The following is a 20,000-nucleotide window of genomic DNA, read 5'->3' as shown; positions in this document are numbered from 1 at the left end:
TTGTGTTTATTTTAGTTTATTTAGTTTATTTTCTTTTATTTATTTTAGATATTTGTTTGCTTTTGTTTTATTTTATATATTTGTTTGCTTTTATTTTATAAATTTGTTTGCTTTTATTTGATATATTTGTTTGCTTTTATTTGATATATTTGTTTGGTTTTATTTTATATATTTGTTTGCTTTTATTTTATATATTTGTTTGCTTTTATTTAATTTTATATATTTGTTTGCTTTTATTTTATTTTATATATTTGTTTGCTTTCATTTTATTTTATATATTTGTTTGCTTTTATTTTATTTTATATATTTGTTTGCTTTTATTTTATATATTTGTTTGCTTTTATTTTATTTTATATATTTGTTTGCTTTTATTTTATTTAATACATTTGTTTTTTTTTTTTTGTTTTTTTTTTGTTTTTTTGCTTTAGTTTATTTCATATATTTGTTTGCTTTTATTTTATATATTTGTTTGCTTTTATTTTATTTAATACATTTGTTTGTTTTAGTTATAGTTTTGTTTGTTTTTTGCTTTAGTTTATTTCATATATTTGTTTGCTTTAGTTTGCTTTGTTCTTTTTAGTTTATTTTGTTTGGCTATAGTTTATTTAATCTATGATTTGATTTAGTTTATTTTATATATTTGGTTGCTATAGTTTATTTTATTTGTTTGTTTTAGTTTATTTTATATATTTGTTCTTTTTTATTTATAAATGTTTTATTTTATTTATATTATTTAAATAACTTTTATCAATCCTTTATTTTAATTTCATTTGTTAATTAATTTAGGTGCTGTGTCTGTAATCTGTAAACTGAATGTTTTAAAATGTACTTCAATATATGACATGGTAATGATTACCAAATTTAGATACTATTGTAATAACATGTTTTAAAAAACAACAACGTCAGAGTCACTGTACTTTTTAGTCCTTTTAATTGGTAATTTGAGTCTATTTCCTCATTAGTGTGTTTTCATTTCACAGTGTTTTACCCAGTCTCTGCGAGTGTGAATGCAGTCCGTCAGCAGATATTTCAGTCTCGGTGTAATGATGGCGTGACTCGCGCTGACGGTTGTGTGTAATTATTCTCCTCTCCCTGTTTCATTTCGAGTAGTTACTAAACACTCCCGGCGACACACACTGTGTGTGCTTCTGCCTCCTGCGGTGTGTTTCTGCGGCGTCAGGGTTTCCCGTCAGTGTTGGCGCAGATACAGGGAAATCCATTCACATATGCACTAATGTTGCATTATGAATTGTGATCTAATTCATTTTGCGCATCTAGAAAAGTTTGCATTTTGGTTAATTTGTCTATGCATCAGTTTTCCAGTAGCAAAGATGATCTCATTGCAGAGGTAGGGCTGTATGATTTCCACGATGAATGCGGAAAAACGGAAATCCAGTCATAAAAACGGAATTTAAATAAAAAGTAGCTCCGTTTACCATTTCATTTCTTCATCATCATCATATAATAAACACAGATATTCAAAGGTCTCCACGGCAACCCGTCAAAATAAAAGTTTGGTTTAACTTGAAGAAATTATGACAGAAATATATTACTGTTGTACAGTAGAGTTTAGCTACGCCTCAATGTAATAATAAGAATAAAACTACTACTAATTATACAATTATTAACATTTTATTTTTTATGGAATAGCTAATCACAATTTTTCTTTTTCTTTTTTTTTCTGTGTTAATTTTAGCAGTAAAGTATGGAAGCTTGTTTCCACCACTGAATAAAAAAAAACAAAAAAAAATAATTGCGACTTTTTCATCTCACAATTCTGACTTCATATCTCGCAATTGTGAGATGAAAAAGTCGCAATTATTTTTTTAGTTTTTTTTTATTCAATCGCAATTGCGAGGAAAAAAGACAGAATTGCGACTTTTTATTTCACAATTCTGACTTTTTTTCTCACAATTGCGAGTTTACATCTCGCAATTCTGACTTTATAACACATAATTGCGAGTTTATGTCTCGAAATTCTGACATCTTTTCTCAGAATTGTGAGATATAAACTCGCAATTGCAAGTTATCAGGCCAATTCTAAGAATAGTTTATATCTCACAATTCTGATTTTACAACACGCAATTTCGACTTTATTTCACGCAATTCTGACTTTACAACACGTAATTACGACTTTATATCAATAAATTCTGACTTTATATCTCGCAATTGCGATTTTATATTTGGCAATTCTGAGAAATAAAGTTAGAATTGCGAGATGTAAACTCGCAATTCTGAGAAATAAAGTCAGAATTGTGAGATAAAAAGTCGCAATTACCTTTTTTATTTTTCATTCTGTGGCGGAAACAAGCTTCCATAGTAAAGCTCTGTTGTGCAGCACTTTGACAAAAAAGTTTGCTTAATTTCATATGATTAAAAGATAAATTAATGTTTTATGCCTTCATTTGATTGCGGTAAAAATTTAAATGCATAACACAGAAAAAATAATAATAAAAATAAAAAAGAGAAAATTAATAAAATTATGTTTTTGATAATCAAAATGTAATTAAACCATTCAAATGTAATCCAGAAAACGTTTAAAAAATAAATAAATAACATAATTTGATTTTTTCCCATTTTTTTCCGAGTCAATTCGTTCATTTCGGTCGTTAAATGAATCAAATGACTCGAAAAAAGATTTTTTCATTTTGATGAACGAGTTCGAACAGGAGAGTTACACAGAACAGAGAAAGGCGAGCATGTGAGCTATAAAACTTAAACGTTGTTATTTATTTTTTAAATGAGCGATCGTTTCGCATGATAAGACCATTATTCATCGTCTGGTGTCGTTTAAAGACATTTTAAGCTGCATCTGAAACTGTTATTAACTGTATTTTGGACCTTGGACCGTATGGTTCCCATTTAAGTCCATTATATGGAGAAAAATCCTGGAATGTTTTCATCAAAAACCGTAATTTCTTTTCGACTGAGGAAAGAAAGACATAGGCATAGGCATCTTGAATGACATGGGGGTGAGTAAATTATCAGCAAAAGTTTTTTCAAAAGTGAACTACTTTAAAATGGATACCAAAAAATGTAAACCCAGGATGATTGTGAACTTCGGCGTTGTGTGACGCGAGGAGGTTTTGCGTACGAGCCTCAGAGAGCCGTCGCTCCGCCTCGCTGGTTTCCATCTGAACGTCCCTCGTAAATGTCAACGAGAAACGCAGTGAAGCATTTCAAACGCCAGTGGAAAACCACTCGACTCGACAGAATAGTTTCTGGTGTGTCAGGAGGTTCAGAAAGTATTTAGTCAGAGTTAAACATGACTACAATTATTGACTCATGCATCTAAAATGCAAAGAAATGTGCATTTTGCAACATTGACGAGAACTGACTCCATACATCCACTCCAAATCAGCAAGCTGAGACTCCACAGTGATGTGAATGAAGAGGTGTGGGTGTGATTACAGGAGGGACATGCATTAATCACATCCCATCGGATCTCCTTCTTGTTCCCTGAGGTGTGCAACACCATTACTAGTATCAGGACACTTGGAAAGGAAAACAGCCCTGCGTTTTGCTCGCCTCAGGTGAGGAATATTACCTGCTTTTCTGCCTTTTCTCATTTCACACGTTTACATATACATGCATTCATTTTTAATACCAGTGTCTTTGAATCAAGGGAGAAAAGGCTTAAAGTTAGTTTTAGGTTCGAGCTGTATGTTGTGTAACTGGTCGGACATTTGCATCAGTGAAACTGTTGGACATCAGATCTGGGGTCAGTGGTGTCTGCTTTGACTGTGTGATATTTGCATCTGGTGCGTTTACGGTTCGCCTGATGTCTGTCTGATTGCATCTAGCTGAAGGAAGTGTGATGTTGCGAATCATTAATCCACATTGCTCTCGTGTGCTGTAGATTCCTGCGCTTTATAATGTGTGAAGTCTGTCTGAGATTAAGAAAATTATGATGTTTTGGGTAATATCGCTACCAGTTAACAGTCTCTTGTGCTCACCATGGGTGCATTTATTTAATCTAAAAATACAGTAAAAATAGTGACATATTTTTACAATGTAAAACATGTGTTTTCTATGTGAATATATAGTAAAGTGTAATTTATTCCTGTGATCAAAGCTGTATTTTCAGCATCATTACTCCAGTCTTCAGTGTCACATGATCCTTCAGAAATCACTGATCTGATGCTATTATCAAAGTTGAAACTTGAAACAAAAGAACAGCATTTGTTTGAAATAGAATCTTTTGTAACATTATAAACGACTGTTACTTTTGGTCGATTTAATGTGTCCTTGCTGAATAAAAGTGTGAATTTATTTCTAGTGATTGTATAGATATGTCTTAGTTAAAGGGGTATTTAAAAACTTATTATGCAACAAAAAATGTTATGCATAATAAAACTGAAATCTAACATTTGTGGCATGCTAGTGATCATAATTCAGTGTCGTTCTGTATTTGAGCTCATTTTCTTCCTCTTATAGATTATATAATATAATATATAGAAGGTTTGTGTTTAATCAGACTGTATGTGATGCTTTTTTTACATTTTTTAAATTTTTTTAAAAAATTTTTTATTTTTTATAATTTATTCCTTATTTTACGAAATGAATATTTGTGGATTCTATTATATAATATTAATTTATTATATATTATATTATATATAGAAGGCTTGTTTAATCACTGTTATGTTTTTTATTTTTTTATAATTTGTTTTTATTTTATTTTCTATTTTATTTTGATTTATTTCAATTTTATTTTTTATTTATTTTTATTTGATTCCTTATTTTACGAAATGAATATTTGTGTATTCAATTAAATTATGTTAGATTATATATTATGTTATATAAATTTATTATATATTATATTATATAAAGAAGGCTGGTTTAATCAGACCTTTATGGGGTTTTTTATATATAATTTGTTTTTGTTTTAATTTTTTTTTTTTTTCTATTTTGATTTATTTAAATTTTATTTTTTATTTATTTTTATTTTATTCCTTATTTTACGAAATGAAGATTTGTGGATTCAATTATATTATGTTATATAATATATTATATTAATTTATTATATATAGAAGGCTCGTTTAATCAGACTGTTAGGTTTTTTTATTATAATATATACAATTTAAAAAATAAGGTATTAGTCTTTCACTGTAAGTGACGCTAGCAACAATTTCTTTCTGGTGATTGTATAGATATGTCTTAGTTAAAGGGGTATTTAAAAACGTATTATGCAACAACAAAAAAATATTATGCATAATGAAACTGAAATCTGTAATTCGTGGCATGCTAGTGATCATAATTAACTGAGAGTCGTTCTGCATTCGAGCTCGTTCTCCTCTTATGGATGACGAGGTGAAGAGGAAAGTGTGTTCAGCGTCTCTCAGTCTCTGTTGTTTCAAAGATTCAGGAATTCAAGCAATGAAAATCAAAGCTCTCTCCTCGAGCATCCCAGGAATTCCAGCAATTCGGTTCGAGAAGCGACAGACGAGCGTGTGTGTGTGTGTGTGTGTGTGTGTGCTGATCTTAGCATCATTATCTCGAGCTGTTTTGAGCTTGTGAATGTGTTCACAACAGTCCAAATACTACACTCACCTTGACGAGTTAATCATCAGTCAGACATGAAGGTGTGTGTGTGTGTGTGTGTGTGTGTGTGTTAATGCTTGCTGTTAGTGTGCGTAGAGTTGTTTACTGATAAGGGATTGAGTTGAAATCATCGGTTCCCTCGGTACAGGTTGTTGCTGTTTTAAAAGGAAGTATTTTCACAGAGCAGAAGTCAAAGTTTAATAACCAGTAACCACATATATAATCAAATGCTGCATTGTCCGTCAGCACTATAGATTTATATATATATATATATCCGAGTCATTATTGAGTCATTATTCTGCCTGTCTGAGCAGATGTTAGTCAGTCCGGATGAGCGTTTGTCATTTGTACGTCACTTATTTCCACTTGAGTTTCAAACCGATGCATGTGAAAGAATGTGTGTGTTGGGTGTGTGTTCCTGGAAGCGCCTGAAGGTAGGTGTGTGTGTGTGTGTGTGTGTGTGTGTGTGTGTGTGTGTGTGTGTGTGTGTGTGTGTGTGTGTGTGTGTGTGTGTGTGTGTGTGTGTGTGTGTGTGTGTGTGTGTGTGTGTGTGTGTGTGTGTGTGTGTGTGTGTGTGTGTGTGTGTGTGTGTGTGTGTGTGTGTGTGTGTGTGTGTGTGTGTGTGTGTGTGTGTGTGTGAAGTGACGCGGTTATTGATTGATCATCTTAATCGTGGTATTTGTTCTAATCGCAATTATTGTGCAGTTTAAATGTCAATGCCATTTTGGCAAAGAATATAAAAACACTTGTAAAGTACATAAAGATAGTCAAAGGACTTATTGCATATGAAATGAACTGAAGGATTATATTATATTATATTATATTATATTATATTATATTATATTATATCTTCATAGAAGGTTTGTGTTTATTCAGACTGTATGATGTTTTAAAAAAAAAATGTATTTACTTTATTTTTTTATTTTTTTATTTTATTCCTTATTTTACGAAATTAAGGTATGTGGATTATATTATATTATTATTATATTATATTCCTTCATAGAAGGTTTGTTTAATCGGGTTAATCCGGGTTTTTTTTTTTTTTTTTTGGAGTTTTATATATATTCTTTATTTTATATTTTTATTATTATTAAATAATAATTTAATAATATTATTTATTTATTTTTATTTATATTATAAATTTAAATTTTCACAGCATTAAAGTAAATCACATGGACCTATTTTATTATATTTTTGTATTATTATTGTATATACGATTCCAAGTAAAGAAAACAATAAGGCATTAGTCTCTCACTGTTAGGGATGCAAACAAAACAGAATTAAATCGTAAATTGCAATTAATGAATCATCAACACAAAACGCCCGATGGTGAGTGACAGGCCTAGATGTCAATCAGGCCTAGATGTCAATCAGGCCTAGCTGTCAATCAGGCCTAGCAGGCCAATCCTCACTTTATTTTTATCTAAAGCAACTTATGAAAGCAGAGAAATGCAGTTTTGAAAGATTTGTTTTAATCATTTTATCATTAGCTTATCATCTGTACTAATTAACTTGAACATTTCATTAGTTCTCAGTGGATTGTAAGATTGAGCATTTGAAATGAAATATGAAATGTCATTGTTTACACTAGATGTTTGAGTGTTGTCTGTGCATGCAGAGCTCAGTGAGCAATGGGAATAGTTATGATTGACTGTCACGCAGCAGTAAATTTATATCCATGTTCCTTTAGTCATAAATTTCATAATGTAGCCTCCAGGATACAGAAGATGAGAAGCTCCATTGTTTTATTTCCTGATATATTCTGTTCCATGGAATATGATGCGTCATAACTAGTTCTGATGAAGTAATATTACGGTTCATGAACATTGAGATTAGTGATTCATTGAATGAGTTGCATGATTGATTCAAACTGTTAACTTGAGAAGTCAAGATTTGCTTGTCTTTTTAAACGATTCATTAAAGAATCTGTTCATAAGAGTCATTTGTTCGTGAGTCTGACTCACTTTATCATAACTAGTCCTGATGAAGGTGGCGGTACATAAACGCACAAACTGACTTAACTGAGGGAAAAAAATTATGATTTCATAGGTTTGAAAAAGATGACTGTTTTGATTATTAATCATCATAAGTTAGATTGATTGATAAACTGTTCCACTTGTAAAAAGAAATTGTCGAATTTAGGTCTTAGAAATGCTTATGAACGTATCAAGCAAATGAATATGAATGTAAGATCAATGCTAATTTAATTATTTTAAACAATTTTACTAATTGTTCCATTTCTTACAAAAAAATTGTAAGAAATCTAATTGGCTTAAAAATGCATATGAATGTAAAATTTCAAATATTTTATTATTTCAATGATTTCATAATTTGTTCGATTTCTAATGAAATTGTCAAATGTTAGTGTCTTAAATGCTTATAAATGTAAAAAGAATTAAAGAAATTTCATTATTTCTATAATTTCAATACAATTTTCATTATTTCAACCATTTTATAAATTGTTCCATTTCTTACAAGAAATTGTCAATCTCAGTGTCCTAAAAATGCTTATGAATGTAAAATTCAATTACGTATTTCATTATTACAACGATTTTATAATTTGTTCCATTTCTAACTTTTTTTTAATTTTACCGTCTTAAAATGCTTATGAATGTAAAATTTCAGTTTCATAATTTGTTCCTAACAGGAAACCCTAGGTATCTCTAAAATGCTTATGAATGTAAAATTTCTATTTCATAATTTCATGATTTGTTCCTAATAAGAAACCCTAGGTATCTCTAAAATGCTTTGAATGTAAAATTTCAATTTCATAATTTGTTCCTAATAAGAAACCCTAGGTATCTTTAAAATGCTTATGAATGTAAAATTTCAATTTCATAATTTGTTCCTATAAGAAACCCTAGGTATCTTTAAAATGCTTATGAATGTAAAATTTAAATTTCATAATTTCATAATTTGTTCCTAATAAGAAACCCTAGCTATCTCTAAAATGCTTATCAATGTAAAATTTCAATTTCATAATTTGTTCCTAACAAGAAACCCTAGGTATCTCTAAAATGCTTATCAATGTAAAATTTCAATTTCATAATTTCATAATTTGTTCCTAATAAGAAACCCTATGTATCTCTAAAATGCTTATGAATGTAAAATTTCAATTTCATAATTTGTTCCTAATAAGAAACCCTAGGTATCTCTAAAATGCTTATCAATGTAAAATTTCAATTTCATAATTTCATAATTTGTTCTTAATAAGAAACCCTAGGTATCTCTAAAATGCTTATGAATGTAAAATTTCAATTTCATAATTTCATAATTTGTTCCTAATTAGAAACCCTAGGTATCTCTAAAATGCCTATGAATGTAAAATTTCAATTTCGTAATTTCATAATTTGTTCCTAATAAGAAACCCTAGGTATCTCTAAAATGCTTATGAATGTAAAATTTCAATTTCATAATTTCATAATTTGTTCCTAATAAGAAACCCTAGGTATCTCTAAAATGCTTATGAATGTACAATTTCAATTTCATAATTTCATAATTTGTTCCTAATAAGAAACCCTAGGTATCTCTAAAATGCTTATGAATGTAAAATTTAAATTTCATAATTTCATAATTTGTTCCTAATAAAAAACCCTAGGTATCTTTAAAATGCTTATGAATGTAAAATTTCAATTTCGTAATTTCATAATTTGTTCCTAATAAGAAACCCTAGGTATCTCTAAAATGCTTATGAATGTAAAATTTCAATTTCATAATTTCATAATTTGTTCCTAACAGGAAACCCTAGGTATCTCTAAAATGCTTATGAATGTAAAATTTCTATTTCATAATTTCATAATTTGTTCCTAATAAGAAACCCTAGGTATCTCTAAAATGCTTTGAATGTAAAATTTCAATTTCATAATTTGTTCCTAATAAGAAACCCTAGGTATCTTTAAAATGCTTATGAATGTAAAATTTCAATTTCATAATTTGTTCCTATAAGAAACCCTAGGTATCTTTAAAATGCTTATGAATGTAAAATTTAAATTTCATAATTTCATAATTTGTTCCTAATAAGAAACCCTAGCTATCTCTAAAATGCTTATCAATGTAAAATTTAAATTTCAGAATTTGTTCCTAACAAGAAACCCTAGGTATCTCTAAAATGCTTATCAATGTAAAATTTCAATTTCATAATTTCATAATTTGTTCCTAATAAGAAACCCTATGTATCTCTAAAATGCTTATGAATGTAAAATTTCAATTTCATAATTTGTTCCTAATAAGAAACCCTAGGTATCTCTAAAATGCTTATCAATGTAAAATTTCAATTTCATAATTTCATAATTTGTTCTTAATAAGAAACCCTAGGTATCTCTAAAATGCTTATGAATGTAAAATTTCAATTTCATAATTTCATAATTTGTTCCTAATTAGAAACCCTAGGTATCTCTAAAATGCCTATGAATGTAAAATTTCAATTTCGTAATTTCATAATTTGTTCCTAATAAGAAACCCTAGGTATCTCTAAAATGCTTATGAATGTAAAATTTCAATTTCATAATTTCATAATTTGTTCCTAATAAGAAACCCTAGGTATCTTTAAAATGCTTATGAATGTAAAATTTCAATTTCGTAATTTCATAATTTGTTCCTAATAAGAAACCCTAGGTATCTCTAAAATGCTTATGAATGTAAAATTTCAATTTCATAATTTCATAATTTGTTCCTAATAAGAAACCCTAGGTATCTCTAAAATGCTTATGAATGTACAATTTCAATTTCATAATTTCATAATTTGTTCCTAATAAGAAACCCTAGGTATCTCTAAAATGCTTATGAATGTAAAATTTAAATTTCATAATTTCATAATTTGTTCCTAATAAAAAACCCTAGGTATCTTTAAAATGCTTATGAATGTAAAATTTCAATTTCGTAATTTCATAATTTGTTCCTAATAAGAAACCCTAGGTATCTCTAAAATGCTTATGAATGTAAAATTTAAATTTCATAATTTCATAATTTGTTCCTAATAAGAAACCCTAGGTATCTCTAAAATGCTTATGAATGTAAAATTTCAATTTCATAATTTGTTCCTAATAAGAAACCCTCTAGGTATCTTTAAAATGCTTATGAATGTAAAATTTCAATTTCGTAATTTCATAATTTGTTCCTAATAAGAAACCCTAGGTATCTCTAAAATGCTTATGAATGTAAAATTTCAATTTCATAATTTCATAATTTGTTCCTAATAAGAAACCCTAGGTATCTCTAAAATGCTTATGAATGTAAAATTTCAATTTCATAATTTCATAATTTGTTCCTAATAAGAAACCCTAGGTATCTTTAAAATGCTTATGAATGTAAAATTTCAATTTCGTAATTTCATAATTTGTTCCTAATAAGAAACCCTAGGTATCTCTAAAATGCTTATGAATGTAAAATTTCAATTTCATAATTTCATAATTTGTTCCTAACAGGAAACCCTAGGTATCTCTAAAATGCTTATGAATGTAAAATTTCTATTTCATAATTTCATAATTTGTTCCTAATAAGAAACCCTAGGTATCTCTAAAATGCTTTGAATGTAAAATTTCAATTTCATAATTTGTTCCTAATAAGAAACCCTAGGTATCTTTAAAATGCTTATGAATGTAAAATTTCAATTTCATAATTTGTTCCTATAAGAAACCCTAGGTATCTTTAAAATGCTTATGAATGTAAAATTTAAATTTCATAATTTCATAATTTGTTCCTAATAAGAAACCCTAGCTATCTCTAAAATGCTTATCAATGTAAAATTTAAATTTCATAATTTGTTCCTAACAAGAAACCCTAGGTATCTCTAAAATGCTTATCAATGTAAAATTTCAATTTCATAATTTCATAATTTGTTCCTAATAAGAAACCCTATGTATCTCTAAAATGCTTATGAATGTAAAATTTCAATTTCATAATTTGTTCCTAATAAGAAACCCTAGGTATCTCTAAAATGCTTATCAATGTAAAATTTCAATTTCATAATTTCATAATTTGTTCTTAATAAGAAACCCTAGGTATCTCTAAAATGCTTATGAATGTAAAATTTCAATTTCATAATTTCATAATTTGTTCCTAATTAGAAACCCTAGGTATCTCTAAAATGCCTATGAATGTAAAATTTCAATTTCGTAATTTCATAATTTGTTCCTAATAAGAAACCCTAGGTATCTCTAAAATGCTTATGAATGTAAAATTTCAATTTCATAATTTCATAATTTGTTCCTAATAAGAAACCCTAGGTATCTTTAAAATGCTTATGAATGTAAAATTTCAATTTCGTAATTTCATAATTTGTTCCTAATAAGAAACCCTAGGTATCTCTAAAATGCTTATGAATGTAAAATTTCAATTTCATAATTTCATAATTTGTTCCTAATAAGAAACCCTAGGTATCTCTAAAATGCTTATGAATGTACAATTTCAATTTCATAATTTCATAATTTGTTCCTAATAAGAAACCCTAGGTATCTCTAAAATGCTTATGAATGTAAAATTTAAATTTCATAATTTCATAATTTGTTCCTAATAAAAAACCCTAGGTATCTCTAAAATGCTTATGAATGTAAAATTTAAATTTCATAATTTCATAATTTGTTCCTAATAAGAAACCCTAGGTATCTCTAAAATGCTTATGAATGTAAAATTTCAATTTCATAATTTGTTCCTAATAAGAAACCCTCTAGGTATCTTTAAAATGCTTATGAATGTAAAATTTCAATTTCGTAATTTCATAATTTGTTCCTAATAAGAAACCCTAGGTATCTCTAAAATGCTTATGAATGTAAAATTTCAATTTCATAATTTCATAATTTGTTCCTAATAAGAAACCCTAGGTATCTCTAAAATGCTTATGAATGTAAAATTTCAATTTCATAATTTCATAATTTGTTCCTAATAAGAAACCCTAGGTATCTCTAAAATGCTTATGAATGTAAAATTTCAATTTCATAATTTCATAATTTGTTCCTAATGAGAAATCCTAGGTATCTTTAAAATGCTTATGAATGTAAAATTTCGATTTCGTAATTTCATAATTTGTTCCTATAAGAAACCCTAGGTATCTCTAAAATGCCTATGAATGTAAAATTTCAATTTCGTAATTTCATAATTTGTTCCTAATAAGAAACCCTAGGTATCTCTAAAATGCTTATGAATGTAAAATTTAAATTTCATAATTTCATAATTTGTTCCTAATAAGAAACCCTAGGTATCTTTAAAATGCTTATGAATGTAAAATTTCGATTTCATAATTTCATAATTTGTTCCTATAAGAAACCCTAGGTATCTCTAAAATGCTTATGAATGTAAAATTTCAATTTCATAATTTCATAATTTGTTCCTAATAAGAAACCCTAGGTATCTTTAAAATGCTTATGAATGTAAAATTTCAATTTCGTAATTTCATAATTTGTTCCTAATAAGAAACCCTAGGTATCTCTAAAATGCTTATGAATGTAAAATTTCAATTTAATAATTTCATAATTTGTTCCTAATAAGAAACCCTAGGTATCTCTAAAATGCTTATGAATGTAAAATTTCAATTTCATAATTTCATAATTTGTTCCTAATAAGAAACCCTAGGTATCTCTAAAATGCTTATGAATGTAAAATTTCAATTTCATAATTTCATAATTTGTTCCTAATGAGAAATCCTAGGTATCTTTAAAATGCTTATGAATGTAAAATTTCGATTTCGTAATTTCATAATTTGTTCCTATAAGAAACCCTAGGTATCTCTAAAATGCCTATGAATGTAAAATTTCAATTTCGTAATTTCATAATTTGTTCCTAATAAGAAACCCTAGGTATCTCTAAAATGCTTATGAATGTAAAATTTAAATTTCATAATTTCATAATTTGTTCCTAATAAGAAACCCTAGGTATCTTTAAAATGCTTATGAATGTAAAATTTCGATTTCATAATTTCATAATTTGTTCCTATAAGAAACCCTAGGTATCTCTAAAATGCTTATGAATGTAAAATTTCAATTTCATAATTTCATAATTTGTTCCTAATAAGAAACCCTAGGTATCTTTAAAATGCTTATGAATGTAAAATTTCAATTTCATAATTTCATAATTTGTTCCTAATAAGAAACCCTAGGTATCTCTAAAATGCTTATGAATGTAAAATTTCAATTTCATAATTTCATAATTTGTTCCTAATAAGAAACCCTAGGTATCTCTAAAATGCTTATGAATGTAAAATTTCAATTTCATAATTTCATAATTTGTTCCTAATGAGAAATCCTAGGTATCTTTAAAATGCTTATGAATGTAAAATTTCGATTTCGTAATTTCATAATTTGTTCCTATAAGAAACCCTAGGTATCTCTAAAATGCCTATGAATGTAAAATTTCAATTTCGTAATTTCATAATTTGTTCCTAATAAGAAACCCTAGGTATCTCTAAAATGCTTATGAATGTAAAATTTAAATTTCATAATTTCATAATTTGTTCCTAATAAGAAACCCTAGGTATCTTTAAAATGCTTATGAATGTAAAATTTCGATTTCATAATTTCATAATTTGTTCCTATAAGAAACCCTAGGTATCTCTAAAATGCTTATGAATGTAAAATTTCAATTTCATAATTTCATAATTTGTTCATAATAAGAAACCCTATGTATCTTTAAAATGCTTATGAATGTAAATTTTCGATTTCATAATTTCATAATTTGTTCCTAATAAGAAACCCTAGGTATCTTTAAAATGCTTATGAATGTAAAATTTCAATTTCATAATTTCATAATTTGTTCCTAATAAGAAACCCTAGGTATCTTTAAAATGCTTATGAATGTAAAATTTCAATTTCGTAATTTCATAATTTGTTCCTAATAAGAAACCCTAGGTATCTCTAAAATGCTTATGAATGTAAAATTTAAATTTCATAATTTCATAATTTGTTCCTTATAAGAAACCTTAGGTATCTCTAAAATGCTTATGAATGTAAAATTTAAATTTCATAATTTCATAATTTGTTTCTAATAAGAAACCCTAGGTATCTCTAAAATGCTTATGAATGTAAAATTTCGATTTCATAATTTCATTTGTTCCTATAAGAAACCCTAGGTATCTCTAAAATGCTTATGAATGTAAAATTTCAATTTCATAATTTGTTCCTAATAAGAAACCCTAGGTATCTTTAAAATGCTTATGAATGTAAAATTTCAATTTCGTAATTTCATAATTTGTTCCTAATAAAAAACCTTAGGTATCTTTAAAATGCTTATGAATGTAAAATTTCAATTTCATAATTTCATAATTTGTTCCTAATAAGAAACCCTAGGTATCTCTAAAATGCTTATCAATGTAAAATTTCAATTTCATAATTTCATAATTTGTTCCTAATAAGAAACCCTAGGTATCTCTAAAATGCTTATCAATGTAAAATTTCAATTTCATAATTTCATAATTTGTTCCTAATAAGAAACCCTAGGTATCTCTAAAATGCTTATGAATGTAAAATTTCAATTTCGTAATTTCATAATTTGTTCCTAATAAGAAACCCTAGGTATCTCTAAAATGCTTATGAATGTAAAATTTCAATTTCATAATTTCATAATTTGTTCCTAATAAGAAACCCTAGGTATCTCTAAAATGCTTATGAATGTAAAATTTCAATTTCATAATTTCATAATTTGTTCCTAATAAGAAACCCTAGGTATCTCTAAAATGCTTATGAATGTAAAATTTCAATTTCATAATTTCATAATTTGTTCCTAATAAGAAACCCTAGGTATCTCTAAAATGCTTATAACTGTAAAATTTCAATTTCATAATTTCATAATTTGTTCCTAATAAGAAACCCTAGGTATCTCTAAAATGCTTATCAATGTAAAATTTCAATTTCATAATTTGTTCCTAATAAGAAACCCTAGGTATCTCTAAAATGCTTATGAATGTAAAATTTCAATTTAATAATTTCATAATTTGTTCCTAATAAGAAACCCTAGGTATCTCTAAAATGCTTATGAATGTACAATTTCAATTTCATAATTTCATAATTTGTTCCTAATAAGAAACCCTAGGTATCTCTAAAATGCTTATGAATGTAAAATTTAAATTTCATAATTTCATAATTTGTTCCTAATAAGAAACCCTAGGTATCTTTAAAATGCTTATGAATGTAAAATTTCAATTTCGTAATTTCATAATTTGTTCCTAATAAGAAACCCTAGGTATCTCTAAAATGCTTATGAATGTAAAATTTAAATTTCATAATTTCATAATTTGTTCCTAATAAGAAACCCTAGGTATCTCTAAAATGCTTATAAATGTAAAATTTCAATTTCATAATTTGTTCCTAATAAGAAACCCTAGGTATCTTTAAAATGCTTATGAATGTAAAATTTCAATTTCGTAATTTCATAATTTGTTCCTAATAAGAAACCCTAGGTATCTCTAAAATGCTTATGAATGTAAAATTTAAATTTCATAATTTCATAATTTGTTCCTAATAAGAAACCTTAGGTATCTCTAAAATGCTTATGAATGTAAAATTTAAATTTCATAATTTCATAATTTGTTTCTAATAAGAAACCCTAGGTATCTCTAAAATGCTTATGAATGTAAAATTTCAATTTCGTAATTTCATAATTTGTTCCTAATAAGAAACCCTAGGTATCTCTAAAATGCTTATGAATGTAAAATTTAAATTTCATAATTTGTTCCTAATAAGAAACCCTAGGTATCTTTAAAATGCTTATGAATGTAAAATTTCGATTTCATAATTTCATAATTTGTTCCTATAAAAAACCCTAGGTATCTCTAAAATGCTTATGAATGTAAAATTTCAATTTCATAATTTCATAATTTGTTCCTAATTAGAAACCCTAGGTATCTTTAAAATGCTTATGAATGTAAATTTTCGATTTCATAATTTCATAATTTGTTCCTAATAAGAAACCCTAGGTATCTTTAAAATGCTTATGAATGTAAAATTAAAATTTCATAATTTCATAATTTGTTCCTAATAAGAAACCTTAGGTATCTCTAAAATGCTTATGAATGTAAAATTTCAATTTCATAATTTCATAATTTGTTCCTAACAAGAAACCTTAGGTATCTCTAAAATGCTTATGAATGTAAAATTTAAATTTCATAATTTCATAATTTGTTCCTAATAAGAAACCCTAGGTATCTCTAAAATGCTTATAAATGTAAAATTTAAATTTCATAATTTCATAATTTGTTCCTAATAAGAAACCCTAGGTATCTCTAAAATGCTTATGAATGTAAAATGTCAGTGCAAGCACAGAAATCCTAGTGTTCTCCCGAATCTTATTTTTGTTGTCAAAATCCTATCTTTAAATATAAAATGATAGTTTTAAAAACCGTGGATTTCTCATATTTCTTGATGTTCACATTCGCATTGTAAGCCTCATTACGACGACACTGAATCTGTCCTGTACTGACGGATGCCGTGAGATCTGTGTGTGTGCGTGTGTGTGCTAGGGCTGTCAACGAATATTCTAAATTCGAATATCTATTTGAATAGTTTTAAAAAACAGAAATTCGAAGGTGAAAATTAATATTCGAATCATGTGGAAAAACACGCCCGCGGTAGCAGAGATGCGGCTGCAGCTAAAACGCATTTTCCAGCTGCACAGATAGTACAGTGAGTGTCTGGCTCACTCATTGGCTGTGCTCCGGCAACTGCACATCCAATGGCACGGGCGCCTCCAACGTGTGCGCCAATGAGCTAGCATTACATCAGACACGTCAGAGCCCGCCAAGGGGGCGTGGCCAGACGCCCTCGAAATAGCCATAGTAGCAGGCTAGCAGCAGTGAGTTTACCACAGCACAGCTCGCTCGGAGCGTTCAATGTCGGTTCTATATACTGTAAAACTTCAATTAATGTTAATAATATTTGTTTCAATCACCGAATAAAGCCTGCTATATTTAGGACAAGAGTCGCGACCTTAAATTGCTTGCACAAAACTCTTGATCAGCACTCAACATTTGTTTATTGTTGTTCATTTAAACCGTTATGCGCAGAGAGCGTGAGGGCGAGAGAGAGAGAGAGAGAGTGCCTGCGAGTGCGAGCGAGAGTAAGGTCTGCGGTCTTGGCCATTAGTTGATTTACTTGGTTTTGTGTAAGTTAATACGTTGTCAAATATGTTTAAACTTAAATAAACTACCTATACAAGTAGTTGTGTCTCTTTGTATTAATTCTGAACATGCGTGTCCCGTCTGATGGGTGTTGCTGCTGATGATGTCATGCATGAATCATGAGGCCGAGAGAGATTGATTAGAGTTGCTGGAGTTGCTCATGTGGAGGCTTGCGTTGCGGACGGGTTCACATGGTGAGATGTCTTGTATCGTGCGTCTACAAGCCCGAGCTCGTGATGACGTAGTCCTTCAGTTTGGCATGGAAACATTCATATGTTTGCATTATCAGTGACTGTAATGATGACTACAGTTTCCCAGGCTATTATTCTCTATTCCTGTCTCTGTCCGAACACCAGTACGGCTCAACTCCACCGGCTAAACATTTCCATTTTGATCTTTTTTTTTAGTGAAGAAATGCATAAATGAAGAAGAAAGCCGAAATGTCGTGAAACATGAGTAATTCACTGTTAAAATTACAATTTTCACCTGAGATTTGGAGCCAAATTACAGGGCGGTAAAAATGACTTTAGAAAGATGGCAGCATCATTATTTTATTTCTGCACAGAGATTGGTTGGTCTATTAGTGAAATCTGTTGACTTTAGCAATCTTTGTTTCATTATATGCCAACGGTGACCGTTCAAAAATTGGAAAAAATTGTGTATTTAGCCTCAAGTTTGCATGCCTGTAACTCTAAAAACTATATCTCAAGAACCAGAGTCTAAAATCATATAGAGATATATTTAATACTTTTAGAGTTACAGCCATGCAAACTTTGGAAAAAACATATTTATGGCACTGATATGAAAAAAAAGATAATTTCTACTTTCAACATTTGATGTTCAGATGTTTCTCTTTAAAAGAAAAAAGCATCATCTGGATGTAAAGTGTCCCACATTTGGTTTCGACCTCTGAAAATGTGCACAATTGACCAATTTACTCATGAAGCCGCATTGAGATCTCCATATCTCTGGGATTGATCCATATATAAATATTAAAGATCTTTATTTCAAATAAATGCTGTTCTTTTCAACTTTTTTTTCATCCTAGAATCTTGAAAAAAAAAAAGCATTTCCTCAAAAATGCGTGTTTTTTCTGCTTAATAATATTTTTTTTCTGTTGAATTATAAAATGACCAATTTAATCATGGAGCTGCATTAAGATGTCCATATTTCTGGGATTGAAGTGAACCATATATATATATATATATATATATATATCAAAGGTCTTTATTTCAAATAAATGCTGTTCTTTTGAACTTTCTGTTCCTCCAAGAATCCTGAAGAAAAAAAATGCATTTCCACAAAAATTATTTCTTTTCTGCCTAATATATATTTTTGCTGTTGAATTATAAAATGACCAATTTAATCATGAAGCCGTATTGGGATCTCCATATCTCTGGGATTGATCCATATATAAATATCAAAGATCTATATTTCAAATAAATGCTGTTCTTTTCAACTTTTTTTCATCCTAGAATCTTTGAAAAAAAATGCATTTCCACAAAAAATGCGTTTTTTTCTGCTTAATATTTTTTTTCTCAAGAATCCTGAAGAAGAAAAAAATGCATTTCCACAAAAATAATTTCTTTTCTGCCTAATATATGTTTTTGCTGTTGACTGCTAATGCTGTGTTAAACTCCGCCTGTGTGTCTCCAGCAGAATGTCTCCGTTTGTCCTCCGGTTCGTCTGTGGGCGGCCTCGACCCGCGCCCCCCCGACCGCTGCTCCCGGTCCAGCACTGAGCCCTCAGAGGACGGGCGGCCCGTCAGCGCGGTGTCGTCCGGGTCCTCCGTCGAGGGGAGCGCTGGTCCGCCGTCCGGCATCGACCTGGAGCTCAGTCCCCCGGCGGGGCCGGCGGCGCCCGGGTTCGAGTGGTCGTGTTCAGATCCTCCGTCTCCGTTTGCCACCGTCAGCATGGCGCCGAACCCCCAGCTCTCCTACGTGGATCGAGTCGTAATGGAGATCATTGAGACGGAGCGGATGTACGTCAGGGATCTCCGCAGTATTGTAGAGGTGAGAGAAAACCGCTGTCCAATGAGAAGCCGTGTGGTTACAGTACATCTAACTCCTCAAGGTCTGCCAGTACAGGGAAGATTGTGTTTGTTCAGGTGATGTGTCTGTCAGTGTGTGTCTGTCAGTGTGTGTCTGTCAGTCAGTGTCTGTCAGTCAGTGTGTCAGTCAGTGTGTCAGTCAGTGTGTGTGTGTCTGTCAGTCAGTGTGTCAGTCAGTCAGTGTGTGTCAGTCAGTGTCTGTCAGTCAGTGTGTCAGTCAGTGTGTCAGTCAGTGTGTGTCTGTCAGTCAGTCAGTGTGTGTGTGTGTCAGTCAGTGTGTGTGTGTGTGTGTGTGTGTGTGTGCGTCAG

General features: G+C 29.3%; 1 protein-coding gene across 3 annotated transcripts in view; it reads left to right on the top strand.

The window, feature by feature from the left end:
• The window catches only part of LOC130085681 (pleckstrin homology domain-containing family G member 3), a 74,035-nt gene that overhangs the window by 23,888 nt on the left and 30,147 nt on the right, over positions 1-20,000 (top strand). For 2 of the 3 annotated variants that reach the window (XM_056251585.1, XM_056251583.1), the window contains exon 3: positions 19,298-19,653. In XM_056251585.1, coding sequence (XP_056107560.1) covers positions 19,298-19,653 — 356 coding nt within the window. The remainder of the gene's footprint in view (positions 1-19,297; positions 19,654-20,000) is intronic. The other variant, XM_056251584.1, reaches the window with a different exon arrangement.

The sequence above is a fragment of the Rhinichthys klamathensis genome, unplaced genomic scaffold (genome assembly GCF_029890125.1).
Source record: "Rhinichthys klamathensis goyatoka isolate OS25496 unplaced genomic scaffold, OSU_Roscu_1.1 h1tg000085l_1, whole genome shotgun sequence".
NCBI classification, from domain to species: Eukaryota; Metazoa; Chordata; class Actinopteri; order Cypriniformes; family Leuciscidae; genus Rhinichthys; species Rhinichthys klamathensis.
The sequence above is the reverse complement of the archived record's forward strand: the minus strand, read 5'-3'. Positions and strand labels throughout refer to the sequence as shown.